Source organism: Alligator sinensis, unplaced genomic scaffold (genome assembly GCF_000455745.1).
Source record: "Alligator sinensis unplaced genomic scaffold, ASM45574v1 scaffold628_1, whole genome shotgun sequence".
In the NCBI taxonomy this organism is placed as follows: domain Eukaryota; kingdom Metazoa; phylum Chordata; order Crocodylia; family Alligatoridae; genus Alligator; species Alligator sinensis.
Genome location: NW_005841873.1, coordinates 3,616,598 through 3,643,376, shown reverse-complemented (window position 1 = coordinate 3,643,376; position 26,779 = coordinate 3,616,598). Strand labels below are relative to the sequence as shown.

Genomic DNA, 26,779 nt, shown 5'->3' with positions numbered 1-26,779 from the left:
GCCAAGCTGCCAGCATTGCTAATCAAGAAAAAGTAAAGTAATTTCTGGAGCAAGATCCAGTTCTCACGGAAATTAGTGGGTAGCTGTAGAGTGAATTCAGCAGGCTTTGGATAAGGCTCAGATTCTCTGTGTGTCGTTACAGTGACAAGGGGCTAAGAAAAAGCAGGAGTGTTTTACCCAGAGTTCAACTTTGTGAATCAGGCTTAGAGAAATCATAAAGCCAAAACACACAGCAAAATAACCAAAATAATAATAATAAAAACCCCGAGCCTTTATCATAATATTATCCTGACTGCTGAAAAGGATTCTCTTATTATGAAAATGGAACGACTTCCATTTACCCTCATTATTGTTTCCCCGGGAAAAAAAAAAAAAAGCTTTTTATTTCAATGTGGATGAAGCTGACATTTGCATTTAAATGGAGACATCTGAAGGAGAACAGGAGTTAGAAAGTTACTTTTTTTTCTCCTTGTGAGGATGAGATTTCATTTCATTTCATTTCACTATTCTCTTATAATACAAACCTGGCTCCACTTTCTGCTTCATTAAATAGTCAATCACAAGCTGCCTTCCAAAAATGCTCGGAGAGAACTAGACTCTGTGATTATTCCCTGTTGGGGTTTTCAAATGACTGTACCGATATGTTCTTGGTACCCCCTAAAAGCTGCCTAGTAAATAAATGAGGAACCTTTGTGTTTGTTGTATAACATGAAACGTTTGCTCCTAACTTGCCCTAAATGATGCTTTTAAACAAGTTTTAATCTGGCTCCCACCCTCCCTTCCAAAAGGAGCTCATTTAAATGGAATATTTTACAAGCCGCCCCAACATGCCTAAAACCATCTAGACAGATAAACAGTTATTGCATTTCCCCCTGTTCTAACGTAGATAGATACAGAGTTTGATTGTGCATCATTGATGTCTTCGGGAATTTTGCCATTAATTTAAACAGGAGAAGTAGGCCATCAGATGCAATTCAACCCCAGGGAGACGATCAGCAAGAATCTGCGTACCAAATCCTGCCTGAACGTTATTTTGAGGATCGGAGCGCATCCTTGTGTTGCACAGACACTGGCTGGCTTTCCACGCAAGGGCGTATTTCACTGTTAGTGAATAATTGTCAGGTATTTGAGAAGACAAATGGATCTGGAGGTGCTTTCTGGAATCTTAACTCTTACCCTGTGGGTGAGTTTCAAAGCTCTGCTATTCTCCCGGGGAAATAGGAAGGGGGAAAGTTGCAACGGAGAAACCAGTGCAATGTGGGTGGGAGAGCTTACTACTGATTAGGAAGCTACTGAGCCAAGCCAGGACTGTCGGTTTACAGCCGCTGCATTGACAGCTAAGAGCTTCTCACGTCATGTCAGCTAAGTAGGATCAGGCCTGGTTCAGACCGCGAGACGTCCCAATGCTTTCTTTCCTTCCCACACACAGAAATGGGGAAACAGAACTGCTTGCAAAGTTCCTTGTTATCATCGGTAAATGGTGAGTCTTTTGTAGTAATTTGGGGTTTACGACTAGCCCCTTGTGGCAAGCTGTGTGGGAACAGGAAGAAAATACAACCGTGGCCTTGCGAGTCAACGAGAAAAAAAAGGCATTATATATATAAAAAAAAAAAAAATCAGTCAGCCCTGGCCCCCCTCTCCCATGCCCTTCATATAGAAGAATTGTTTGTTTCCTTTTCCTGGCCAGCTCGCCCAGGGAAGAGATGGTTTGAAATTGGTACTAAAACTGGCAGCAGCAGGGGCAACAGGCACTGATTGAAACGTTCATCAAACGGAGAGTAAGCCTAACAAGATCGTGTGCCTTGCTGGAGGGGGTCAGCGTCAAATCACACCAGTGGGAGCCAGTGGTTTAAAAATCAATCCCTTTTACTTTACCAGCTGTCTCCAAGTGATTTGTTTCGCTGAACTATCAGGCTATTTTTCATTAGCTGAGTGGAGCCTAATAGACAATTGCAGAGACCAGGGAAGACAGAAGTTTGTTTTGCAGACTGTATATAGGACACTGCATTTAAAAAACCTGTATATATGTAGGCTATTCTCTTCACAGACAGACTGCCTGTAACATGCCTAGCACAGCAGATGAATGAGATGTGCATGACAAAGACACACCTGTGAGCACTGTGATGTTTCTAACGTGGCTGTATGAGGTTTCTCTTAAGTATATAGGGAACAAAATTAAAAGATGGCTCCCTCTCCTATTTTGCTTTATGCTGTATATTCAGAGTGACTTAGACAACTTGGAGGATTGGGCCAGAAGGAATATCATGAGGTTCAACGAGGACAAGTGAAAAGTCCTTCACTTAGGACAGGAGCAATCCCATGCACTGGTACAGGCTGGGGGCTGACTGGCTGGGCAGCAGCTCTGCAGAAAAAGGCCTGGGGTTACAGTGGACAATAAGCTGAATATAAGCCAGCAGTGTGCCCTTGTTGCCAAGAAGGCATCCTGGGCCGTATCGGTAGGAATGCTGCCAGTAGGTCAAGGGAAATGATTATTCCCCTCTATTCAGCACTGGTGAGGCCACATCTGGAGTCCTGTGTCCAATTTTGGGCCCCCCAAAACAAAAAGGATGTGGACAAATTGGAGAGAATCCAGCAGAGGGCAACAAAAATGGTTTGAGGGCTGGGGGACATGACTGATGAAGAAAGACTGAGGGAACTGAGCTTATTTAGTTTAGAGAAGAGGAGACTGAGAGGGAACTTAATAGCAGCCTTCAACTCCCCGCAGAGGGGTTCAAAAGAGGATGGAGCTGGACTGTTCTCAGTGGTGGCAGATGACAGAATAAGGAGCAATGGGCTCAAGTTGCAGCAAGGGAAGTTTAGGTTAGATATTAGAAAGAATTTTCTTAGTAGGAGGGTAGTAAAACACTGGAAGAGGTTACCCACAGAGGTGGTGGAAGCTTCTTCCTTGGAGGTTTTTAAGACCCAGATAGACAAAGCTTTGGCTGGGATGATCTAGTTGGGGCTGGGCCTGCTTTGAGCAGGGGGTTGGACTAAATGACCTCCAGTGGTCCCTTCCAACTCTCATTTTCTGTGATATTTTCCTGAAATGATTTTCAAGAAACATATCTTTAGTTTAAGAGCCGGGGGATACGACACGTTTCCACCAGTGCAATTTCCACTGGTTTTGTTCACTGATGTAAATTCCAGTGGCATTCACAGACATGCAGCTATCCTGGAAAGCAAGTTTGCCTTGTGCCTTGGGATAAGCTGTGGACATATAACGTGTGCGCCCAGTTTTACCCATCATTTTTCAGGGAATAATTCTACACTGGATTCATAGCGTATGGTTCAACATTACATGTCCAGCAACTTTTTTTGCATAAGTGTGCAGGTTATTTACACCAGTGTAAACATGTTGGCTAAATACAGACAAGTCAAAAAGCCCAAGGCTGAATTGATTCAATCTTCTCAGGTTAGTCTAAACTACATAGATTGAACCTTTAAGCAAGTGAACAGACATTCACTTTTGATTCTGGAAATGCAGCTAATATATTGCAGGGGCCCAGGCCAGAAGCTGGGGTGCGCTAGAGCATGCCTCCCTGCTTGTCTGGAGCAGACAGCTTGGGCCCACGCTAGAATGCCCACCCTGCAAGGGAGGGTTTAAGGGAGGTGCAAAGCATCTTGGGATGCTGGGGGACTGCGATTTAATTTGAATATGGAGGGGATCTGGAACAGAAGTTCAATAAACTACTGTAATCTAAATTGCTTAAGTCTGATACTACATCCATCCAGGTTTATCTTAAACTGGTTTCAGCCATTTTGAAAGCAGTGTAGGTACACTGAATCTCTGTTATGCATAGGACCTAACAAGTGAAACAATCAGATTTAGAGGAATTTCCTTCTATTGGAATAACTGAAAATGTTGCCACATCTGCGCCAGTTTTAACAGAAGAGAACAGAAAAAATAAAGTGAAGAGCAAAGCAAGAAAAAAGGAAAGGAAGCACTCCAGTTCAAATTCTACCCTCAAATATGCACACAGAACTCCTATCAAGGTCAGTGGGAACACTGTATGCATATTCAAGGACAGAATGTGGTCTAAAGGAATGAGTTTTCAAAGGATGTTTGATTTGTCGTCTCAAAATCCAGTATTTGCATATGCCAGTTAGCATTTGTATGTGCAAAATGGACATTGGAGGCCTCAGAAGAGCACTTCAGTATGCAATTACCTCTTCTGTCTGCACAAAGGTAGGGCTTTGCAGGTGCAATCTTCTAACATCCTTAGAACATTTGGTCCATTTAAAAAAAATGAAAGAAATACCTGCTGATATACTCAAGAAATGGCTCTTAGATGCCCCAAATCTCCATGTGATCCTTCCTATGGCTCTACTCAAAGAAAGTGCTTCATACTTTCTTAACTCCATTTTAAATAAAGGAACAAGCAGCATTTTAGTGATGAGGATGGAAACACTTACATTTTCCTGGTTATAGTGCCTGTCCCCTTAAGAATCTCCCCTGTATGCACAGATATATGTTTGGGCATGCAAGTGCATTAGGGGTGTGCAAAACGAGCCGTATTCAATTCAGATTCAGCCCGAATTGGGGACAGTGATTCGATTTGTTGATTTGGATGAATCTGAATCTGAAGATTCAATGCGGATTCAGAGAATCAGTGATTCGGCCATAGACACAGCTGTAAATGTTTTTTCTACGTACCTCAATTACCAGGTGCGGCTTGTGAACACTGTGATGCTGGGGCAGATTGAGCATCCCACAGGAGCACGGCGGGCGGGGGGGACTGTGCTTGGTGGTGAATCCAGAAATGAACCAGAAGTACGTCTGGTCCACTTCCAGGTCTACTGGGGAATGCGGTGGGGGGGCCCCCGTGCCCTCCGGCTCAGCGATCGGCTGCGGTGGGACCCCGGATGCCCCCCTTGACTCGGGAGGCACTAGTCACTGAGCTGGGGAGAACAAGGGGGGGTGGGGGGGAAGACAGTGCACTCCCCAGTGGACCCAGAAGTAGACTGGAAGTACTTCTGGTCCACTTCCAGGTTCACCACCGAGCATGCGGGGCCACCCCCTCCCCCTCGTGCTCCTGTCGGATGCTCCATCCGTCCCAGTATCACAGTGTTCACAAGCCGTGCCTGGTACCTCGAGGTATGTGGAAAAAACATTTAAAGGCGTGTCTATGTCTGAATCATCAAATCTTTCCAAATCTCGCCGAATCAATTCGGAGGGTTCTGATTCGATTCAGAGAGATTAAAGGGTCTCCTGATTTGATTTGGATTTGGAGATTTGGCCACCGAATCAGGCCGAATCTCTGCCGAATCGAATCAGGAACGGAAGCTTCGCACAGCCCTAGTGTGCATGCATGGCAAAGATATAGAGGGTCTAATGGCATAGCCTAGCTGGTCTAAACTCTGCTACACCAGTTAAAACTATCCTCCTTGGGCCATTAGCTTAATGACACCTTACAGGGACTTTTTAGTGATCTGAATCAACAAGAAAGGTTGATTCCAAAAGCCCTGTTCCCATCATTGGCTCTGTCTGTCTCAAGTCTGACTAGATCTAATTATAGAAAAAATTCTGTTCAGTGGAGTCCATTTTATAACTCAACACAGACTAAATGATCCAAGTCTGAAAGGAAATAACAAAGAACAGCTGTACGAGTAGCCAGCACCTATTTGGTGGGCTATCTGGCTGCGCAAAACAACTGCAGTGAAATCCAAGCCCATGTTACACACAATCTGAGGTGGGAAATAGTGAAAAGTGCTCCCTGCACCCCTTACACTTTGTGTTAAAGACTTAGATGAAGCTGAATTAGTATAGGCAGGTTTTAACAGATCTCCTGAAACGAAGTCTGGTGAACAGCTGTAGACAGGATGAGTATAATTGTAGGGACAAGCAGGTTCCAAGTTCCTTCTTCCTCTTTTCATTCACCCCATCTTCATTCACCCTCAGAAAAAGTGCAAATAATCGGAGGGGCATATCCCCCACCGTTACCATCCCTCAGCATGCCCTCCCTTAACATGACTGTAGGGGCATCTGCATTTGTCCCACAACTTGTAAATGTGGTTGTATCAAGCCTCAAAGACCTCACATAGAGGTCTGGAGTAGGATTTTTTCAGCCATTGATTTTCGGTTTGTTTTGCATTCAGAGAAACATGACATGCTCTTGCTTCTCCAGAATGTGTTTTTGTCTCAGAAATAATAAAAGCAATTTATATAGGCATCTGGGGAGATGTTATTGTTTTTGTATGGATCACCAATGGCAAGAAAAAAAAGGAAACCACCGATACTTATAAGAGATGGAAAAAAAACAACCCTCGGTCCTAAAATCTCCCTCCTCTACTTCTAACGCATTTGGGATCTGCTAATTATACAGCTACAATAGATCTCCATACTGAGAACACATTTTATCTGTGCACTACGTTGGACAGATAAAGATACTGGAAAAGCTTGTGGTCATTATATCTCAACCAATGTCCTTAGGAGCAGTTTTCATCAGATTTAGTGATGCTTGTTGAAGATAAGTTAGCCACGGTTATAAAAATCAAGTTATACAATCCTCTCAAAGTGCTTAAGGAAATAGCACTTGTGGATAGATAAAATCCTGACTATATTTATAACTTCAGAGTCAATGTTAAATGCCATAATTCCTAAGTATTTTTCCCACTTGTTACCTTGAAAATCTGAATCCCTCAAAAACCAACTCTGTTTTAGAAATAATTTTTCTAAATTTTCTAAATAATTTTCAACTGACAAGTTTATAGTCCCAGAAGTAAAGTCTTCCATATCATAAGCAGTAACACTGATTCGCAAAACAATTAATAGGGGTTTTAAGATACACTTGTACTGGGTTGCATTGATGCCTTGCAACAGATAGCAAATCGAAAAATGTCACTCTCGCCATATCCCTCAGTACCGTTGTTTATAGGTTCTCTATAGGTTGCTTCTGGGTTGCTTATGGCTTATTCTGCCATTTGGTTGCTGGATTTCATAAGAATAAAATAAATAATACAGTTGTGAGCCACGTTAACCCTGAGATCAGAGAGCTAGCAAGAAGCAGCCTAACGATGACGGGAGAGTGTGCTGTTTCTATCATGCCACCTGTTTTCTGAAGGCCTGAAGACCTCGCACGGATGCCATTAACCTTTAGAGCAAGGCAATAATCCACACAGTTATCCTATAAAAGAGGAAAGTTCAGAGAGTTGTAAAAATAAAAGTGGAACCATAAAATAAAACCGTCCATTGAGGGTTTGGTGGTCTGTCGTTCCTTGACCACTTGTACATCATGAAAAATTACCATTGAGCTGTCACCCTTTCAGTCCAATCCCAACCCAACTAAAATCAATGGCCAACCCCTCAAAGGCTTCCACAGGAGACAGAAATGAGTCCATGTATTTCCAATCTCAGTTGAGTGGGTAAGGCCTGGATCTAACGCATCTTCTTGCACCTACAGCTAATCCCTTCAGAAGACACTAGAGGCTGCTGATGTGCAGCACGAGGGAAGCTCACACAGCTGTTGTTGTTTTAGTCTACCAAATCCTTGGACCCCTGTTCAGAATCGGTGGTGTTATCAAGAGTTCTCCGGTTTCTGTCCCTTTCTGGTTCTGGTGCTTTGACCTTTTGCTCTGTAGGGCCAGCCCGGACCTTTTATTCTTTGGCCCCTGTATCCTGCTAAGTCCTGAGCCCTGTGGCATCTCTATAGGCAAACATCTTTAAATAGAGCTGAATGCATGTCAATTAAGAAGGTGAAAATGGATGAAGCTATGTCACAAGGCCCGAAGCGGGGTGGTGGCAAAATGGCCAAGGCCTCTTACTAGGGTACCTCTGATGTAAGCTTGTGCTTTTGTCTGGACTTAGTCAACCTAGCTAGAGATAAGTACCTGGTTATCTGCGGTGGGGAGTCAGAGATAACCAATTATAAAATTAGTTACATCACCTGCTCCAATGTGCCACTAGCTACAAACACTTTTGTGCCTTAACCACACTAGCCCAATGGGTATTCCAGGCAAGTCATTCCCAAATTTCCCCTGATCACACAACTTGTGGGCTCACAATCCTGCTTGCAGTTGGCCTTCCAGGTGTGTGTGACCCCATTTCCCCACATTTACAACTGAATTTCCATCAGGGTCACAGCCCCACTCAAAAGTACTGCAAGCCCACCCAGAGTTGCAACCCCGTAGCATGCCAAACTGTTCAAGGCAGACTGCGGGTGACTGAGCAGCACCGGTTTCACCTAGATTTTGACAAGCTTTGATTAGCACGTCCTGTGATACTAGCAAAAGGGACATGTGTTATTTATACTCAAACTATCTTGTATCAGTCTGTTATCTAGACTCTCGTTCTTGATGATGTGCTAATAAAGAGTGAGCAACTACAGCAAGATCAGGGATGGGAAATAACCCCATCCTTCTCCCCACTGAAGACTGTTTATCGAACACCCTCGGTTCTCTTGGCGTCGAGTCACTTCTGCCTCGTTTATATTTGGCTGAGGAGACGGCCACTTGCAACTGTGAGAAAGCAAAACAGAACAGTATTTGTCTTCACCAACGAGCAAGGATGGATTTTCTTGCAAACCCGGCCAGATTGTTACAATTCATTTTGCCAATTTATACAGTTTATGGACTGCAATGAAAAAAAATCTGAATTTATTTGAAGATCGCCCCAGGGAGTTATCAGATCTTTCCGCGCATGTGAAAATAAATGTCAAATAAAGAACTAGAACATTGTTTACATCACATAAACCCTTGTGAAACAGTACTGAATTTGATGGAGTTACTCTGTATTTATACTGGTGTAACTGAAGTAAGAATCAAGCCCAGAGTCTGCCTATAAATAGACCAGGAAGGGAAACAAAGCCAATAGACAACAGCTAAGATCTCTTATATCGGCACATTTCTTAAGAGAGACATTTAATTTCTTTTCTTTTTAGTGCACTCTGTATATCAAGCCTTCTCTTTAATGTTACCCAAATAGCTTAGAGTAGACACACTGCAAATAATTTGTGTGGCCACAAAGAATTCAGCCTGGATTATAGTAGGACATCATGCGTTTCCTCTTACATAAACAGCTACTTTTACCCGGTGGTGTTAAGCAAGCTCTGAAAAATTCATTTCTTCCTTTATTTTTCTTTGCCCTTCTCCCTCAAGCATCAAGCAAATGGCTGCGAGTGCATGTTAGAAGATAATAGAAGAGGAATAAAGAGAAGTGACAGAACAAAGGTGTTCTCTGACCACAATGGGACATGTCTTGCTTTAAATAAAACCAATAAGAACCCATTAACAAACTCTCCTTTCCCAACCCTAGAGGATGCAGTGACATATATTGCTGCTCAAATACCAGCAGGACCAAGCTAGTTTTCACCACGATCCAGATCCCGCAGGACCAAGCTAGTTTTCACCACGAGCTGTTTTTCCAAGATCAAAATTTAGAGCTGCGTATCAAAAGTTCAGAATGAGATGTAAGACTAGGTCCCAAAACAAAATGGGTGATCCAACTCCTCCTATATTTTAGGGCTTATGATCAGCTCTACTCATGAAGCTTATCTGGTTTGGGATTTTGTGGCAAACTCAGACCTCAGCTTACGTCAACCAATGTGTGCAGGTTACTTTAAAAGTTAATATTCCATCAAAAACAATAGTGACCAAAACATTTGCACTAGCACCTCTTACCATCTCAATATACCAGAGAGGCAAAAGGTAGGGAGGGAAATAAGTGAAAAAGGGGTGTATTCAAGTTTGCACAGTAACTTAGCAACCGAACCAGTATTTGACCCTACATATCATGAGTCTCAGGCCAGCACCCTCCCCAAGGAACAGAACTGAATCGTCGCTGTTTGCCATTAAAAGTCTCACTGTTGATCACCATATTTGAAAGGCTCTGACAGCATCCAAAAGTTAACAGTTGTGGAGGGATCAGGGGGAAGTGGGGGGACAGCAAACGCACAAACACTGAAACAGAGGGGATCTCTTGCATCAAGATGCTCATGCTATAAGGCAATTAAAACATTGCCATGAGGCAGTGCAAGCATTATTAAAAACGGTAAAGAAGTTTTAAAGGTCAAGAAGAGTGTAATGTCTCTTGTACATACATGCATTGCATACAAAAAAAAAAAAAGCACTGGTTTACTCCCTTATGTTCCTGCACACTTCATTAAGATTATTCAATTGCATGTTCTCGGTAACCAGATTTATTTATTTATTTTATTTGGGATAGAAGTAAAATGTTTTATTTGAAACATTTCACTGAAAACCTTTTAGCTAATTCTCTAACGACTGGCAAATTCCAGAAGGGAGTGTGAGATTCTGATGGCAGATATTTGTAAAACACCAGTTTGTTAAAGGAACGTCGGAGTAGTAATTCTTCCATTGTCTCTTTACTCCCCCACCCCAAGTTAATCTATATTTTGATTGCAGAGGATTTTAATTACAGAGGATTATAAACTGAAACATTGCAGTCAGGCCTGATCACACCAAAAAAAAAAAAGGATCGTGACTGTTCCCACACTCGAGGAAGGTCTGACATGCCATCCAGTAGAGGGCAGTAAGAGGACAGGTATAAGGTTAGAGTGATTATTTAGTTCAAGGATTTATTGCATGTGTTTCTTCAACTTGTTTTTTCAACTTTCCACCTTTTCCAGCGTTTATTAACCTGCTTCTTTGGGGGGGATTTCAAATTAAGAAGATTATTTGATGAAACATTGCAACTTCCCTTAAACCAGGAACACAGAAGCACTATCTTCATTTACAGATGAAGGCACGGAAGAGGCAGTTGACTGCTGCATGCTTCTGCATAGATGGAACTACCCCAGGGCATGTAGCAAGCCAGTGTTAACTCCCTGTCTTGCATCATAACCAGGGATCCTGGTTTTTTCCGATTCAAAAAACCCCTCATTTTTTCAGTTTGAAAAAAGTAACCCCAAATCCACATTTTTCTGTGATTAAAACGAAATGCCACTAATATTTATCTATATGTACAGTGGTGTTTCATTTTGATCGTGGAAAAATGTGGATTGGTTTAATCCAAAATCTGGGGATTTTTTTTAAATCAGAGAAAACCAGGATCCCTGGTCATAACCTCTGGACCATCGTATAACTCCATATCAAACCCACTCCACTTTTTAACATGGCTGCTTGGTCCAGCTTCAAGCACACTATCAAGTGTTGTGAGCTGATTTTTTTTTGAAGTTTCACTTTTAATAACTATTATCAAACATCATTAGCAAGAAGTCTTACAGACTGAGCAATTAAGATCTATTCAGTAATAAGGAGCTATGCACCAATATAAACTCACTGAAATTTAATGGACCTGCAGACTGGATACTCAAGAAAGAAGTACTCAAAATCCTAAATTATCATATGGAGACAATTAGCAGCTAGTCACAGCATTGCCACTTGCTATATGTGGCAGAGAGCAAGCCATGCAAACTTGCCAAACAGCAGTGCATCAAAACCGGCTAGCAAAGGAACAAAGGGACTTCCTTGGCCAATCAAACACTGCACAGCTGATAACTTCCCAGATGTTTTACATGGACACATTACAGGATTTAACGTCACAGCAAACAAAGGCTGGCAGAGGAGAAGCCTTTGCATTGTCCCAAGGGTATTTACTACAGCGCTGAAATCAGGGCAGCCCTCAGGGTCTCTGGAGGTAACAGTGCTGACTTATTTTAGATGATATCATGTTTCCAGAAGAGTCAAGGATGCTGCCAAAGTTTCATATAGCAACCTCGGTGCACCTGTTATGTGGCAAATGCAGAAAAATCCATTTTCAATTTTTCCCTAAATCTAGGGCTTCTGAAGTTCACAGGAGATGCGATGGAGCAAATTCATCACTGATATCCCAATGCAATTTCATTAAGGGAAATAAGACTATAAATCAGGCAAGAAACTGATCCTATGGCATTAACCCTGGATGCCCTCTGGTCTAGCCTGGTATCTATTAGACACATTTGTCAGGAGATAACATCGGAAGCCTCCCAGTCTGCAAATCTGTATCTCGGGGATTTGTGCAGGGGAGAGGAAAAAAGGTTGTGTGGGGGTAACTTGGCTACCTAGTGAGGTATGTATCCACCTTCAGATCCTGAATGCATGGTGCCTTTCAAGGTGCCACATCATGTTTTCAGAATAAGCTGGGTCAAGATCCTGACCAAACATTTTAATACCTCGCCCATTTTCTTCAAGGTGCTTGTGGTCAGGTATGGCAGGCAACATGCAGCAGTGTTATATCTAAACAAACAGACTCCAGTAGATGACCAATTTAAACATCATCATTTTTTTTTAAGAGCTTAAGGGTTCAGCCTGGATAGGTGGCACATTTTGCTGTCAGAATAGGAGATAGCTGATCCTGTCTACAAAGGCCAAATGCCTCTAGGAAGCAAGGGCTCTTTGACTGGGCCGACTCTAGTTGGGAGAAATGTCAGACCAGCTTTTGGGCACAAAGTGCCTTTCTCCAGATTATTGTCTTCCCAAAAAAACCTATCTAACTTCTTTCACAGCTATATAGTGGGTATGGTATCTCCAGGGCAGTGAAGGACATTACCCCAAAATTGTGCTTCTTGCATATTTCCTTGACCACCATTGGCTACAACAACTCTAACCCTATTTGTAAAGATGAAGTCACTCTAAGGGATTTTCTTCAAATTAGGTGATCGGTGGCCCCCACAATCACAAAGCTCCAGTTGTTTCTCCAAGTGCATGCCAAAGAGTTCAGCAGAGAGATGCTGCTTCTCTAGGCCCTGAGCACAGATGACCATCAGCATTGCAGTGGTACCCAGAGGCCATGAATGAAACCGGGGTCTCCCTGCAATGTTCACTGTACAATCAAGTACTATGCGGCAGCCCCTGCCCCAAAAGCTTATTACCTAAACATGCAAAAAAAGACTCTACTATAGTAGATGTGACAGGAAAAATGAACCCCACAGAAATAACCTGTCCTGAAGTTCATCGGCTAGCTGAGAATAGACTCCAGGCCTGTTAAGTCCTGATACAATGCTCGGATGAGTGTCTCTTCTTTTTTTTTTTCACCTTCTGTTTTCTCCCTTCTCAATATAGAGCAAGGTGCATTACTAACAAAGATGGTAAACTTTAAGGACAGGACTGTACTCTTTTCTCCTGCTCCTGATATGGCTCTCTGTTGCTCCGGTGAATACAAACCACTTGCGTGGGAGGCAGAGAGAGAGGAGAGAGATGCCTGTGAGCCATTCCAAAAGGCTGACCTTCAGAAAGTGATTACTCAATTGGCACTTTGCTACTTGAAGAAATGAGGGCTCCAGTCATATGGCCAACACACCAGGACAAAATACAGGCTTCTATATTTAGAAATTTCCTTCTCTGGATTCAGGACATTTTATGCTAAATTTTGGAGCACTTTCTGAAGAAAGTCCCCAGATCAAAAGAGTTGTTTTCCTGGCCTGTTAGTCTCGGTATATGCATGCTCTCTTCTGGTTCTGCATATTTCTTCAGGTGTTGATCTCTGCAAATTTTTATACCTGTGACTTCTATAATTTCTTGTGAGTGTTTAGCATTTTGTTCCCAGAGACCCGGGTGTTTTTAGTAGCTCCTGGGGGTCACCAAAGTAAATGAGGAGAGAGAAAGAAGGAATTTAATTGATACTTTTGGTGCAAGATTTTCCTTACCAACCTGACATCACAGAAAGGGCAAGCAAAGGACCCACAAATGAAAACAGCGGGCCTTTAGTGCACTCCAGCGCACAGAATTGCATTTTCTTGAAGCCAAAGGCAATCTGCTTTACACACTTTACAAATACCAAACCCAGGATGAATTTTAAAAATGAATTGCAATTAAAAGAATTCCCACGTAAGTGCATTACTGGGTTTTTTTATGTAAGTATAAAACCCCACTGTTTTTTGTATGTTATCCTTTCATGCTACTTTTTGCTGCAGGTTTTGAACATTTGCAAGTTCAAAACTGTCTATTTTCAAATTGTCAAGACCAATTTGCATGCAAGGTACCTAGTGGTTTAAATACTTCCTTTCACACTGTTTGGGGCTGACAGGTTTAGGAAAAATAAGTTTAGCGCTGCAGAAAAAAAAGTCACTTTGAACTGTAGCTACTGTATCTCCAGGGTAGTAATTTTTTCAGGAGTCTACTCCAAGGTAGCTTTTCTGTTATTTTACGATAGAGCTCCTCGTAAATGGTATGAAAAGGCATCAGGATTTTTTTATTTCACATTTACATTTCTTACATGCCTACAATTTAGTCACTTTAAGTGTCAGGTTTATAAATCCCAAACTTTCCCCATCTTGATGTTGTTTCTTTTTCCCATCCTCCTTGCATCAGGAATGACACGAGTGACTGTTCTTATGGGAACGATGCAATCTGAACTCCATGAATTTCCACTTTGCCTTCCCCTCCTTGGCTCTTTCTGCAAGGTTAGCAATGCTGTGAAAGAAATGACCCTTTACACGCCTTCACACTTTTCTCATAGCGAGTGCAAAGCATCAGGAACTTCATGCTCTATGTCTGGTTCGGTTTGATAACGCCGTAAGCAAGCTTCTTCTGTCCTTGTTCCTAGGTGAATGGGACCAGTCTTCTGGGGCCCATTCTCATGCTGCTCCTACCAGTACCATGGCAAGGAAGTTTGGCACCAGGGCAAAGCCCAACCTTACCCCATGCACAGATCTGGGGGGCACCCCCCCATGCTTGCCGGGAGCGCATGCAGTTGCGGAAGCCACTCTCTCCCTGTCCTGCATCCCCCCAAACGAGCCGCTCATGGCTCTATCCCGCACCCTGCCCTGGTTGGACAGCACCTGCTGGCGTCCTTTTGCTTTGGTGCCCAGGGCACCCACTCCACTCCCCCCACCTTGCTACGGCACTGACTCCTACCTACTTACTCACTGTTCACCTCAAAACACCTCACTTCACAACTCATTGATCTAGAATAGTCCAAAAACAGTCCCTAAGGTACCTTGATGCAGATACACTCAGATACAGCAAATTACTGCATCTCCTTCAACCCCATACACAGCTGCTCTGCTTGAGAAGTCAGGAGCAGAAGGAAGAGGGTTGGAACCAAAGTTTTGCTCATCTTCCCTACTTTATGCATGTATGTCCATAGAGAGAGACAGCCCCTATTGACAGATGCATGGCTAGTTTCTCTGGTTTCTTTGATCAAGAGCAAAGTGGAATTAAAGCAGCCATAATTTGCTGCTGCACCATCCTGTCTGCACAGGGGCAATGTCAGCTGTGCAAAGTTGGCAGAGGCAGCTCCACCACATCCTGGGCTGGTCCTGGTGGAAGATGGAGGGGGAATGGCCTTAGCAAAATGAGACTCCGCAACCATCCATCTCTCTACTGACATAAGGGAGGGACTTTACACTAACAGCACAAATTTAACCTGGATCCCTCAAGCTTTAAATTGTGGAGAGTTTTGCTGCTGAAAGTTAGGGAGCTGTGCTGCTTCTGCAACCTAAGTCACTTGTGTCACAAAGGCAGCCTTTGGTCAAGCAGGGAATACAGAACCATAGAAACATAGGACCGGAAGAGACCTGTAAGATCATCAAGTCCGGTCCCCTGCCATGGGCAGGAAGTTATTGGGCTCAGATGAGCTCGACAAGGTGCCGGTCCAGCCTCATCTTGAACACCTCCAAGGAGGGTGACTGCACCACTTCTGCTGGGAGTGAGTTCCACATTCTGGTGACCCTTACAGAGAAGATGTTTTTCCTTATATCCAACCTGAATTTACCCTCTATTAATTTATGCCCATTGGTCCTCGTCCTCCTTTGAGTCCTCCTGAATAGTTGCTCTCCTACTTTGTGATGCTCTCCCCTGACGTACTTGTAGGCAGCTATCAGGTCCCCTCTCAGCCTTCTCTTACTCAGACTGAACAGGCCCAGTTCCCAGAGTCTCCCCTCATAGGGCCTATCCTCCATGCCCTTAAACCATATGGGTGGCCCTTTGTACCCTCTCGAGTTTATCCACATCCTTCTTGAAGTGTGGCGCCCAGAACTGTGCACAGTACTTCATCTGAGGCCTCACCAATGCCGAATAGAGAAGGAAGAGCACCTCCCTGGATCTACTGGCCACACATTGGCTGATGCACGCTGCAGTTTTATTTGCCCTTCTGGCAGCCTCGTCGCACTGTTGACTCACGTTCATCTTCCAGTTGATCGTGACCCCCACGTCTCATTCAGATGCTGTGGTGGCCAGTGGACCACCACCCATTGTATGGTTGTAATAAGGGCTCTTCCTACCCAGGTGAAGGACCTTGCACTTCTCCGTTAAACCTCATCTGATTTTGTTCTGCCCATAAATCCAGCCCGGCAAGGTCATCCTGGATCTTTTCCCTATCCTCTGGTGTGCCCGCGTTTCCCCACAGCATCCAGGAACTTAATCATTGAGCTTTCCACCCCCTCGTCCAAGTCGTTAATGAATATATCGAAGAGCATGGGTCCAAGTGGTGATCCCTGGGGGACACCACTGGAGACGGCCATCCCGGATAAGGCCATCCCATCGATCACCACTCTCTCTGGGAGCAGCCTCTATAAATGCTCCGTAACTCAGCATTTCTGCAATGGCATGAGCTTCAGCCATCACACCACCCTTCCTCATCCGCCTGTTATGCTCCCGCATGTGAGAGTATCTGACAGAAGAAAACAAGCTTTTAATACCAGTGGCTGCCAATTAAAAGGAGGAAGGAAAAGTCAAAGAATAATTGACTTAATTGACTACTCTTATTACTGCTTGTAATCTAGAGGAAATCAAATTAATTCTACATGAAGAGTGACTATTCTGTAGTGAAGTGTAATTCCAGATCTCTGGGGCTTTGGTTTACCAGTTGTCAAATTATCCAATTACACACTTATTAAAATCCATTTTGGGGAAATTTTCATGACTTGTACATAAATAATTTCAAAAGCTTTAATTCTCAACAAAACCCAAATAGTACTTTGAAATCACAAAACTTAAACACGACTTAATGTCCGAAATCTGTACACGAGGGATGCTGGTTCGTTCTGTTTAAGCTCCACTGAGGAGCCCATTTGAGAGAGGGACGAGACCTTGGGTTTTGTTCTGTATGAAAAGCTAGCTCCAGCACTGAACATTTTGAATTGTTTGTTGCTCTTCTCTTTTTTCAGTTGCTATCTTTTATTCAAATCACTAATCTGAAGGGAACCAATTAAGGATGTATGCCTTTCATTATGCCAAAAGGGGAAAATCTCCTTGTAACCACATCAATTAAACAGTGGGAAGCTAGCAAATGCCTTTTGCTCAAGCGATTGCTGTTCACATTTTTGACTGTGAAAGTACCTGGTTCAGTCCCTCAGGCTAGGTACAGACATGCAAAAAGCTCGAGGCCGAATCAATCTAAGTTATGCGGTTTTCTGTAAGCGGCGCAGTTTAGATCGGTAGCAAACAGAGCGCACATTCGCCCTTTGGCGGGGAAAGGGGCGCAAATCTGAGACTAGGGTCTGTTGCTTTTAAACCAGTCTATATGTGCTGAACTTCTGTTCTGTTATGGGGATAGACTGGTTTTGATGAACTTCTCTTCCATTACAGGTGTAGACTGGTTTCCAATCACTTAAATGCATAAAAGTGTAATGTCTGTACCTGGCCTCGGTGTATCAGGCAAGATGGCCAGCATCACGTGTGTTTTTATCTTGAGCCCCGATCCTACAAAACGCTACCTGGAAAACCACACCACGTAGGTGCAGGCTGACAGGCACACGCTTAGCTATTTGCACTCTGAGTAGTGCCAGTGAAGTCACTGGAATAATGCAGTATGCATACAATTCAAACAGGATCAGGGTTTTTAAACACTGTAATTTGTATCACAGCGATAGCTATAGGCGCCTTCAGGATCAGGCCCTACCTGTATCAGGTGCTGTATAAAAATATAGAAAGAAATGTTCCCTGCTCCCAAAATCTTAGAATTACATTTGAGACAAGAGGCGGATGAAACAGTTTAGCTATGTGCAAAATAAATGACTTCTGAGTGGCCCAAGCTTCTTTAAAAATCCCTGCTCTAATTTTTTTAATATTAGAAGATACAATAGATAAGCAAATGAATAAATGAATCAACAAACAAGCAAACCAGGCACCACCAAGCTGTACTGGCCATATACCAAGGCCCATTCTCGATTGTAGTCCAGGTGCTGGATTTGTGCAGTTCCAGTTGCAGAACAACTAACCATTATAATATAGGAACACCTGAACATTAATTTTGGCTCACCGCAAAGTAGCAGTGTTTTCCTGAATCACATCTTCTAAGTGGAGTATTTTCTTTAAGTGCATATTGCTTTGTGATTTTATTTTGTTATATCTATTTGTTCCATGACATATTCACCTGATCTTTTCACGCCTAGCTGTTTATCCAAAAAAATTGCTTCAAAATGATGTTAGATGCCAATGCATATAGCTCCTGGTTTCACGAGTGTGTGTGTGTGCGTGTGTGTGCATGTGCATTGGGGGGGGGAGGCAAACTAAACAAGGAAAAATATGTAAAATAAAGATTTGGATCATTTTTTTGCCAACTTCAGAAACACTTTCAAATACCATGTTTCTCATTTCAAAGCAATTTGGTGTTTTACACCACCAGCAGATTATAATAAATTCATTAGTTCAGTGTCTTCACTGATACGTTATTCAACTGGGTGCCCTTCATATTTCCACCGAGGTCTCTTGTACTTTTCAATTAGTTACTGGGTACTAAATGATCTGCTATGTAAATTGCTCAACTGCTGTTCAGAAAGAGACTCTGATGAACAAGGGAGAAAATTATAATTAATATGCATTTAAAGGGAAGCTTTCCAGTCCATTTAAACACAAAATTCAGGCACTGCAACTTTTACCAAATCTAAGTTCACTAAATAAGCTTCCTGATTTTATCATTCCAGTGCAAACCAGTTAATGTTCAGAGGTAAACATTTTATTGCAATTTAGGGCACTCTAACGTGGCAGGGCCCTGTCACTCACAAAAGGCTGGAAGTCAAATTGAGATGAAACAAAAGAGAGATTATTGCAGGCATCTGTTTTTCTATACATCTAATCTGCCCCAATTTCAAATAAAACTCAGCAAACACTATACACTGTGAAGTTAATTGATTTTTAAATTCTTTGCATATTGAGTTGTGTTCATAATAGATATAAGGGGATTAAAAAAATAATCCAAAATACATGCTCCCAGATTTTCACCAGTGATTTTGGCTGCTCAATTAATTTTAAGAAAGTGCCTACACTTAATAGGTATTTCTAAAAATCTCAGCTATGGGGGCCTGATTTATTCAGCGCTGCATGGCTCCAGTAATTCTGTTGAAACCAGAGGACTTACCCTGGTGTGAACCTGGAGTAACACAGCGGTGACTGGGTCATGACTTTTAACCTCAAGTGTCCATTAAAAAAAGGACAGAGTTCTGCACACTCAGGATCCCAGAAATGCAATGCATTCCTGGCCCTCTAAAACCCATCTAATCTGCACCTTGAGAACAACACAGAGAGCCTGGAAGGACTAAGGAATTGCTCTTGTTTCAATCCAATCTAAGTGCAGGCATCTAATCGGACCAACCTTATGTAACTCTTGCTTATGAAAGAGCAGCAGCTGTTATGCAAAGCCATTTTTGTTCAGCTTAAATTTATAAGAAAAATAAGTCTGTGTTTGCTCCTGCTTCAAGAAGACCCAATTTTTGATGTTCCGCATCAAATTGCCTTGCTATCAGCAGCTTTGCCAGCAGCCGGTCCAAGCTCCCATTACTCAATCCTCTATTCAGATGAAATCTAGGTGCCTCTTGCCTTATATGATTACTGGTGATTATGGTATTAGTCAGCCAGCAACAAGCTCCCAAGTAGAAAAACCAGATTGCTAAACTCCTCTGTTAAACTCTGTGAACAACAAGATCCTTTTCTGAGATACTAGAATAACCATGCTTGGGGGGGGGCGGGGGGGAATAAAGATATTCTAATACAGCGGCAAAGTGCTTTCTTGGTGACATTTCATTGCTTGGGAACGTGTGTAGCAAATATTTGCAATTGTAGCAAGGCTCTTCCTCCCTTGCCTCATAAGCCATCTTTGGCTAATTGCAAAAGTACAATGGCTGGTATATATTATTTCAAATGTGAAGAGCACCAGGGTCTTCACGAACCCTGAAAGGAAATGGACACCTTTGTCAACCGGGCAGCATTTTGGAACAGAAACCCTCCAGAGTAAAGACAGAGCCTATCCCAGGAATAACAACTACCAGAAGATTGCCCAAAATGCCTTAACACGGCAGCATACTCCAAAAAGCCGCTATGTAAACCTGGCCCATTCTTACTTCAGTGAATCTGATCCCTGTCCACAGTAGATATGGGAACAAAGCAATTATCATGCTCAGCTGGAGCAATCATCTGGCCTTGTTATCCTATGATAGAAGCTACTACCAGCAACTTCAGAGGAAGATGCAAATAATGGATGAGCCTGTAATAATTTACATATGGTAAAAACTTCTACTAATTCCAAGTAACTAGAGGTTCAGTTATGCTCTGAAGTGCGAGAGGTTTGGTTTTTTTTCATCTCCTATCGTACTTCATGTCGGCTTGCTTTCCCAGCTAAAATATTTTTACATGTTTTTGCTCCTGTTAGCTTTGTGCACTCATTACAGCTATTCAAACGTGAGCTGGTTTCTGATCAGACTTAAATTTCATAAACAGAATTGTTATCTAAGTTATGAATGCAAAAGCCTCCCTGTTGAGGGTGCCTGAGCCATAAAGAACAGAAAAGGACTCTCCGATCCCTGGTGGGGTGGAGGCTGGTCCAAATTAGATCACAGAGCACATCATGAGTTCACCAAAGGCAAATCGTGCCACACTAACCTAAACGCTGGTTTTCTAGACAGAGAAACAACGGTTATTTCAGTATCTCTCAAAAGCTTTTGCTGAAGTGCACCCTGTCCTATCTTCTGCCTATGATAATCAGAGGATGGAGGCTTAGCTCGTGAGAAAAGACTGTAAGAGCCTAATTGGTGTAATTGAGCCAAATGAGGCCAGCGAGGGGATACAGTTGAATTCTCTCTATACATCTGGGGAGAAAACCGGGGAGGAAGAAGAGGTATTTTTGATGGCCCTGAATAAATGTAAGGAATAAATAAAAAAATGAATAAATTTACGAATGGAGAAGAAAGTTTTGAGCTAAGATTTTGGAATGGCCTTGCAACAGGAGTAATAAGGGCAAATAGACCTACCTCGTTCAGAGGTGGAGCTTGATGAGTTTACGAAAGGGATCATGGGATATGGCTGCCAGCAGTAGCAAGGGGTGGGTCATGATGACCCACAACGCCACCATTTCCACAACTTTGTAGCTTCTTAAGTTTGAGATAATTTAATTGATCATTTAGTTAACATTTTAGTTGATCATCACTTAGGGCCCTGGTTCAAAGAAGAACATGTTTACGGACTTGCCTTTTTCCCGAGAACCAGATAAATGTGTTCAGGTTCTAGCCCGAATAAGGACGCTTTCCTAAATTGGGACATGGATGGGTCCTGGGAAGTAAATATATCCCCTTACTGGTCTTCACATTTTATTTGCTACCAAGTAGCTAATTGGATTTAGGGAAGTCCATTTTTGGCCCTCATAAAATCAGGAGTCCTTGGTCTGATTTAATTTAGACTTTATAGGAAAATACTACCTTTGCTCCATACCAAACCTTCCAGTTTTGAGCCTGACAGGCCATTGCTTGTAGACTTTGAAAGGCCCAGCGGAGACAAAAACAGATGAATAACGGAAACTCAGCTGCTGTTGCTACTCCATAATTCACCAAGCAGAAACGATGTGCCGTTGTAAATATGGCCCGTATCAAGGAAAGAACACGAAGGTTGTAATTGGAGATCCTGCCCCTGTCAAGTGGACTGTAATAGTTACTACCACATTGTTAATCGAGTTTTGCATCCTCTCACCCCTTCACCTCTGTTTCATTTCATTAGTAATAAGGTTAATTTTTAGGTTCACGTTGGCTACACTGTGAACAGAAGATGTCCCAGTTAATTCAGGGAAAAGGGAGGGGGGGGGGAAAGCTAAATCAAGGGACCTGTGGACATTAAAAAGACAGAAAGTGGGAGGAAGCAAGCAAAAAAAAAAAATGAATACCAAAGGAAAGCGGAAGCTGATAAAGGTAAGAAGAGAAAAAAAAACCTTCTTCTATTCCCTGGTAAAGGTGAAAGCTGTTAATTTGGTTCTAGTGTCAGGCAGGCTGCTTTGTTTGCCAATGAGTTTAATTACCAAGGCCACTCTGGGCAGGAACAAAGCAGAGTTATCAAGTCTGAAATGTTAACAGCATGATTGGTTTGAAGTACCCAAGGGCTACTTGACCACTGTTACATCTGGTCTGAAGTACTTTGGGATTCTTGGACTGAATGGCAGGAGCAGACATGTTATTTCCAAGTTAAGTGCTTCATACAAGGAACTCTGCTACATGCAGCTCTAATGTACGGCAAGCCCATAAGGGGACGGGGACCTTTCAAGGAAGTGAGCCAGATCTAATCACTTCTGATATACAAGACAGTCTATTTAGCTGCATCATTCAACCACCCTTTCCAGCATAAAAATACTAACGTCCTATGGAAAAGTCATGGTGGGTCTGTCTACACAGTGCACGGTAATGTTGAGACATGCTACGGCATCTCAGGACGTGCTAGTTCCAGGACTGGAACCAGCACAGCTATGTCTATATGGTGCCACACGCCATCAAATTGCTTCTCAGAGCTGTGGTCCCTTGCAGTAAAGCCTATTAGTCTGTGCACAGCACCCATGAAGGAGCTCTGCTACTTCTGGTTCTGGAGCTAGTGCATGAAGATCTAACCCGGAGCATCTCTGCACAGTGCTGCTTTGTGTTGTATAGACATACTCCACCATCCCATGGATTTCACACAATTTTGTGAAATGCGAGCCTTGGGGGGCCTCAGGCTTATATGTTTTAAGCCAAAATGGTTCAAAGGTAGGGAAAAAAATGCTGTTATAGTGCCCAAATCATATGCTGTTTCACCTGCCTCAGTGCTTTGGAGCGGGGATTTGAATATTTGGCCAAGAAGCAGCTCATTGAACTTGCTCAAACCTCTTTCAGCTCCCACCATTGGCTAGACAACCCATGTGCCAGGGCATCTGAGCAGGCTGCAACCCAGGGTTACAAGGGTTAGATTGGACTTGGCTTGGCCCACCATCAGGGCTGTGTTGGCTTCACTTTTCTCCATGAGAGAAGTGGGTTCAAGCAGGTTAGAGGAAGAAGTTATCTAATGTGAATGCAGAAGGAGCAACACGAGGCTGGGAAAGGGCTAGACTGACCTACAGATTCTTGTGAAACTGGGACTGGGCGTTAGGAGAGAAACTGGGAGTTGGAAGAGACTGGGACTTGGGAGAGACTGAGACTGGGAGTCGCAGGGTGGGGAGAGGACAGGACTAGAAGACGTTAAGTAGGTGCTGAAGGTGGAACTGCGACTAGCAGTGAGGGCAGAGGAGAGGCTGTAATAGGATATATGAGGAACTGGAATTGCAGCTGGTGTGTGGGTGTCCTGCCGTGGGACAGGAAAGAGAAACCTGAAGAGAGTGGATAGAGTACTTTTAATCAGTGCTAGACTCACTTTTAAAGAACTGGAGGTATAAGTCGATGGTTCGCTCCAAAGCCAAGCTCATGAAACGTATGTCAGCTGAAACAAGACTTCTGCCTTCATGCCACTTCTCATGCTGCTTGGCTCTGAGCCTTAGCTTAACTAAATGGATTTTATAGTCTTGATAACTAGAGAAGATTTGTTATTTAAGGCACCAGACCTTAGGTATCCACCTATGTATAAAGTGGATGACACAGCTTTCTCTCACCTACAGCCTAGTGCTCTGCCCTGCTCAGCTTTTCTTGGTGTTGTTGAAGGGACCAGTAGGAGTCTCAAGAGCTAGGATGCTTATTTGCTATAAAAAAAACCCAGCACTAAATACTGGGGAAAATAAAGCAACTGAAGCATCGTAATAATTTTAAAGAGGGCCAGAAATTTCTGGTGCATCTTGATGTTGATATATGCATTTGAATCAGAATGTAATGACCTTTGCTTCTTGTAGCATTTTGTAACTCGGAAAGGCACTAAATTGATCATCATTCTGCTGTTTATGAATCACAAATCCGTAAATCCATGAGAGTCATCAAAAAAGACATAGCAAAACAGAAAAGAGTGCTAGAATATTATGTGCTACCCTATTATAATAAAAAAACCCCTGCACCTGGTTAAAAGATGTAAACTTATTCTTTTGAAAAATTAAATTCTAATGAGAGCGTTCAATGGCATTACGGCTTGGTGCTTCCAAACATAAAATCATGTTTCACAAATAATGAAAGCTCAGCAGTGCTAACCTGAGCAAACGGCAACCCACAGAAACACAAGATGTGCAACAGCTTTGCTTTCATTGCTGTTCTCTCTAGACAGCAAGAATTTGGAGGGTTTTTAATTTTATTTTAAATTTGGCGAGTCAGCCCTGGTTGTTACAATGTCATAGGGAACTGTGAACTGCCAAATTAATAAGAGTTGCATAGACTGAAAGGTCTGTGCCTGAATCATCATTAAGCAAGTGCAAGGTGAGGGACTACAAAGATTTTCAGATTTGTGATACCCCAGGGCTACTTCACTGACACTCCAGTTCATACAAAGAAGGTTAAATCTATCAGTTTGTCAGTAATTATGGGACCCCTGGCATATATCTTTGCTTCTTCTGCTACCCATTATCCCAACACCTGTTGCCTGGCAAAATGTCACCCGCTGATAACTTTATAGACATCATAATGACCTTTGAGCATACAGTTTTGTACTTGTTGAAAATAGGACGTCCTTTTCATCTGCTGAGTGAAGGCTAAGGGGACTGCCTGTTTTGCACCAACTGCCAGGAGCATAGTTGTTTCTTCCTCTGAAGGGCTACCATCAAAACTAATTGGCTTAAAATGATGATCTACTCTATCTCGGTGTTCATTTGCTGACAGGGGTGTCAGCAAATGAACACTTTCATTTGCTGACACCCCTGAGTAGAAACATTTTATCCTTTCTCTCAGGGCCCAACCCAAAATTTCAGTAATGCAGAGTATAGAACCGGGTAAGGCTTTTTTAGCTCTGAATCTCTCTGAACTTTGTGGAGGTTCAGGCTGAGATCAAACCCATATTTTTCAAGCCTCAATGAGAGGGCAGAGACCACGCACTCCTCGCAGCAAAACACGTCTGCAAAAGAGGGGTGGGGGTGGAAAACTAGGCTGGGATTTGACAAGTCACCGTAACCTTAGATAGGAGCATCTGTTCCAATGAGGATGCTGGACTTGATAGCAAAAGCAAGAATTACTACAAAAGAGAGAGAGGTGTAATATTGTTTGGTGCAATAAAGCAACACGGCATCCAAGTAGTTCAGAAGTTGCTAAATTACAATAATAGCCCTTATCAGCTCTATGTAATTGTGAAGCACACAAGAACACCCTCAGACCTTAGTAATGGCACAATAATTAACTGGCTGTCACTAGGCAACCGTCCAGGTTACATTTTTTTTTTAAACACTCAGAGATTGATTTCTGTTTTTATTTCACTACTAAATAATAACACGTGTCAATATTTTCTAATAGATGGTCTCGGAGCCTGCACTGGGCAGCCAAGCCCTGGATGATTATACTTCATCCCTGACAATACAATAATCTAGGGGGGAAAAACACACGCACAAAACATCGTTTCCCATCTGAATCTGGATCATCTGATTGTCATCTGAGACAGAGCAAGGTCAAAGAAATAGGGATTTTTGAAGTACACGATTTCTCTGCACTTTGTGATTATGGAGTTCTTTTTTTTTGCAAGGAGCGATACAAACCAGACACCTGGTTTTATTTTATGCTTCTTTCATTCTCCCATTACTTCAAAGTTTCTTGCACAGCGACAGGTTTTGACCTGTTGCCCCTCCTATAAACAGAGGACCACAGTTTGAAACCTGGTTTAGGAAGTATTTAAACACAGGCCCATGTTTGGGACTACTCATGCACTTCAAAATAGCCCTGTCGCTAACTATCCTGCCAAATTTGGAGCTTAGGACTGCTGCTTCTATGTGGCATCCGGGGTGAGGGGTGAACCCTGGGGATGCCATGAACACGAAGTCAGTTCTTGCTCTCATCGATGTCCATGCCAAAACCCTGTTCAAATAGATCAGGGTCGAGCAGTCGGAGACATCTCCACCAGCAATTGTGCACATGCTTAACACTGAAAGAGGCAGCTTTGGCTGCTGAAGTTGCAAACAGTATTCAGCGTTTGCAGAGTAACAGGCACTTGCTTACCATAGCCAACGGGAGGACTCCTACCAGGTCCTTTTGGCTTACATAGATCTTGGAGACACCTAGGTCAGATGTTGTATCTCCAGGATATTCCACCTGCCATGTGATGAGCTGGGTCCCAGGCAGATCATGTAGGTCTTCAATTTCAAAATCAATCTGCATGATCTCAGAGGACGGACCGTTGGCGCTGGAAGAAAAAGAGAGATACTTTGATTCAGGCGACTGACGTACCGTTATCGTTATGTCTATACTAATAACACGGTGATTTAAGGTCAGAGGAGCTGAGTCCAAAAGGCCCGAGGGCCCTGGGAAGAGGGTGGCAGCTGAAATGCATAAAACTTTCCACATGTCCATCATCATAGCCCCCCGCCCCCAGCAAAAATACAAGTTGGGGCCTATGATTAAGGCTCTACCTGAGATTGGATGTGATACAACATGGGAAAGAGAAAGGATGAATTATTTTCACTTATCAAGATCTCAGGGAGCGGACAGAAAAACAGACTGTAGTAAGTCAAAAGAGATGAGAGAGAGGGACGTGCATCACATCAGCTGCTCCGTGGCAATTGTTTTGTGTG

General features: G+C 42.9%; 1 protein-coding gene across 1 annotated transcript in view; it reads right to left on the bottom strand.

Annotated features, from left to right (window-relative positions):
* The window catches only part of LOC102373530 (transmembrane protein 132D), a 126,077-nt gene extending 99,709 nt beyond the window's left edge, over positions 1-26,368 (bottom strand). Inside the window, 1 exon segment of the mRNA XM_014527610.2 lies at positions 26,208-26,368. Coding sequence (XP_014383096.2) covers positions 26,208-26,366 — 159 coding nt within the window. The 5' untranslated portion in view covers positions 26,367-26,368.
* Between the last annotated feature and the right edge of the window lie 411 nt (positions 26,369-26,779).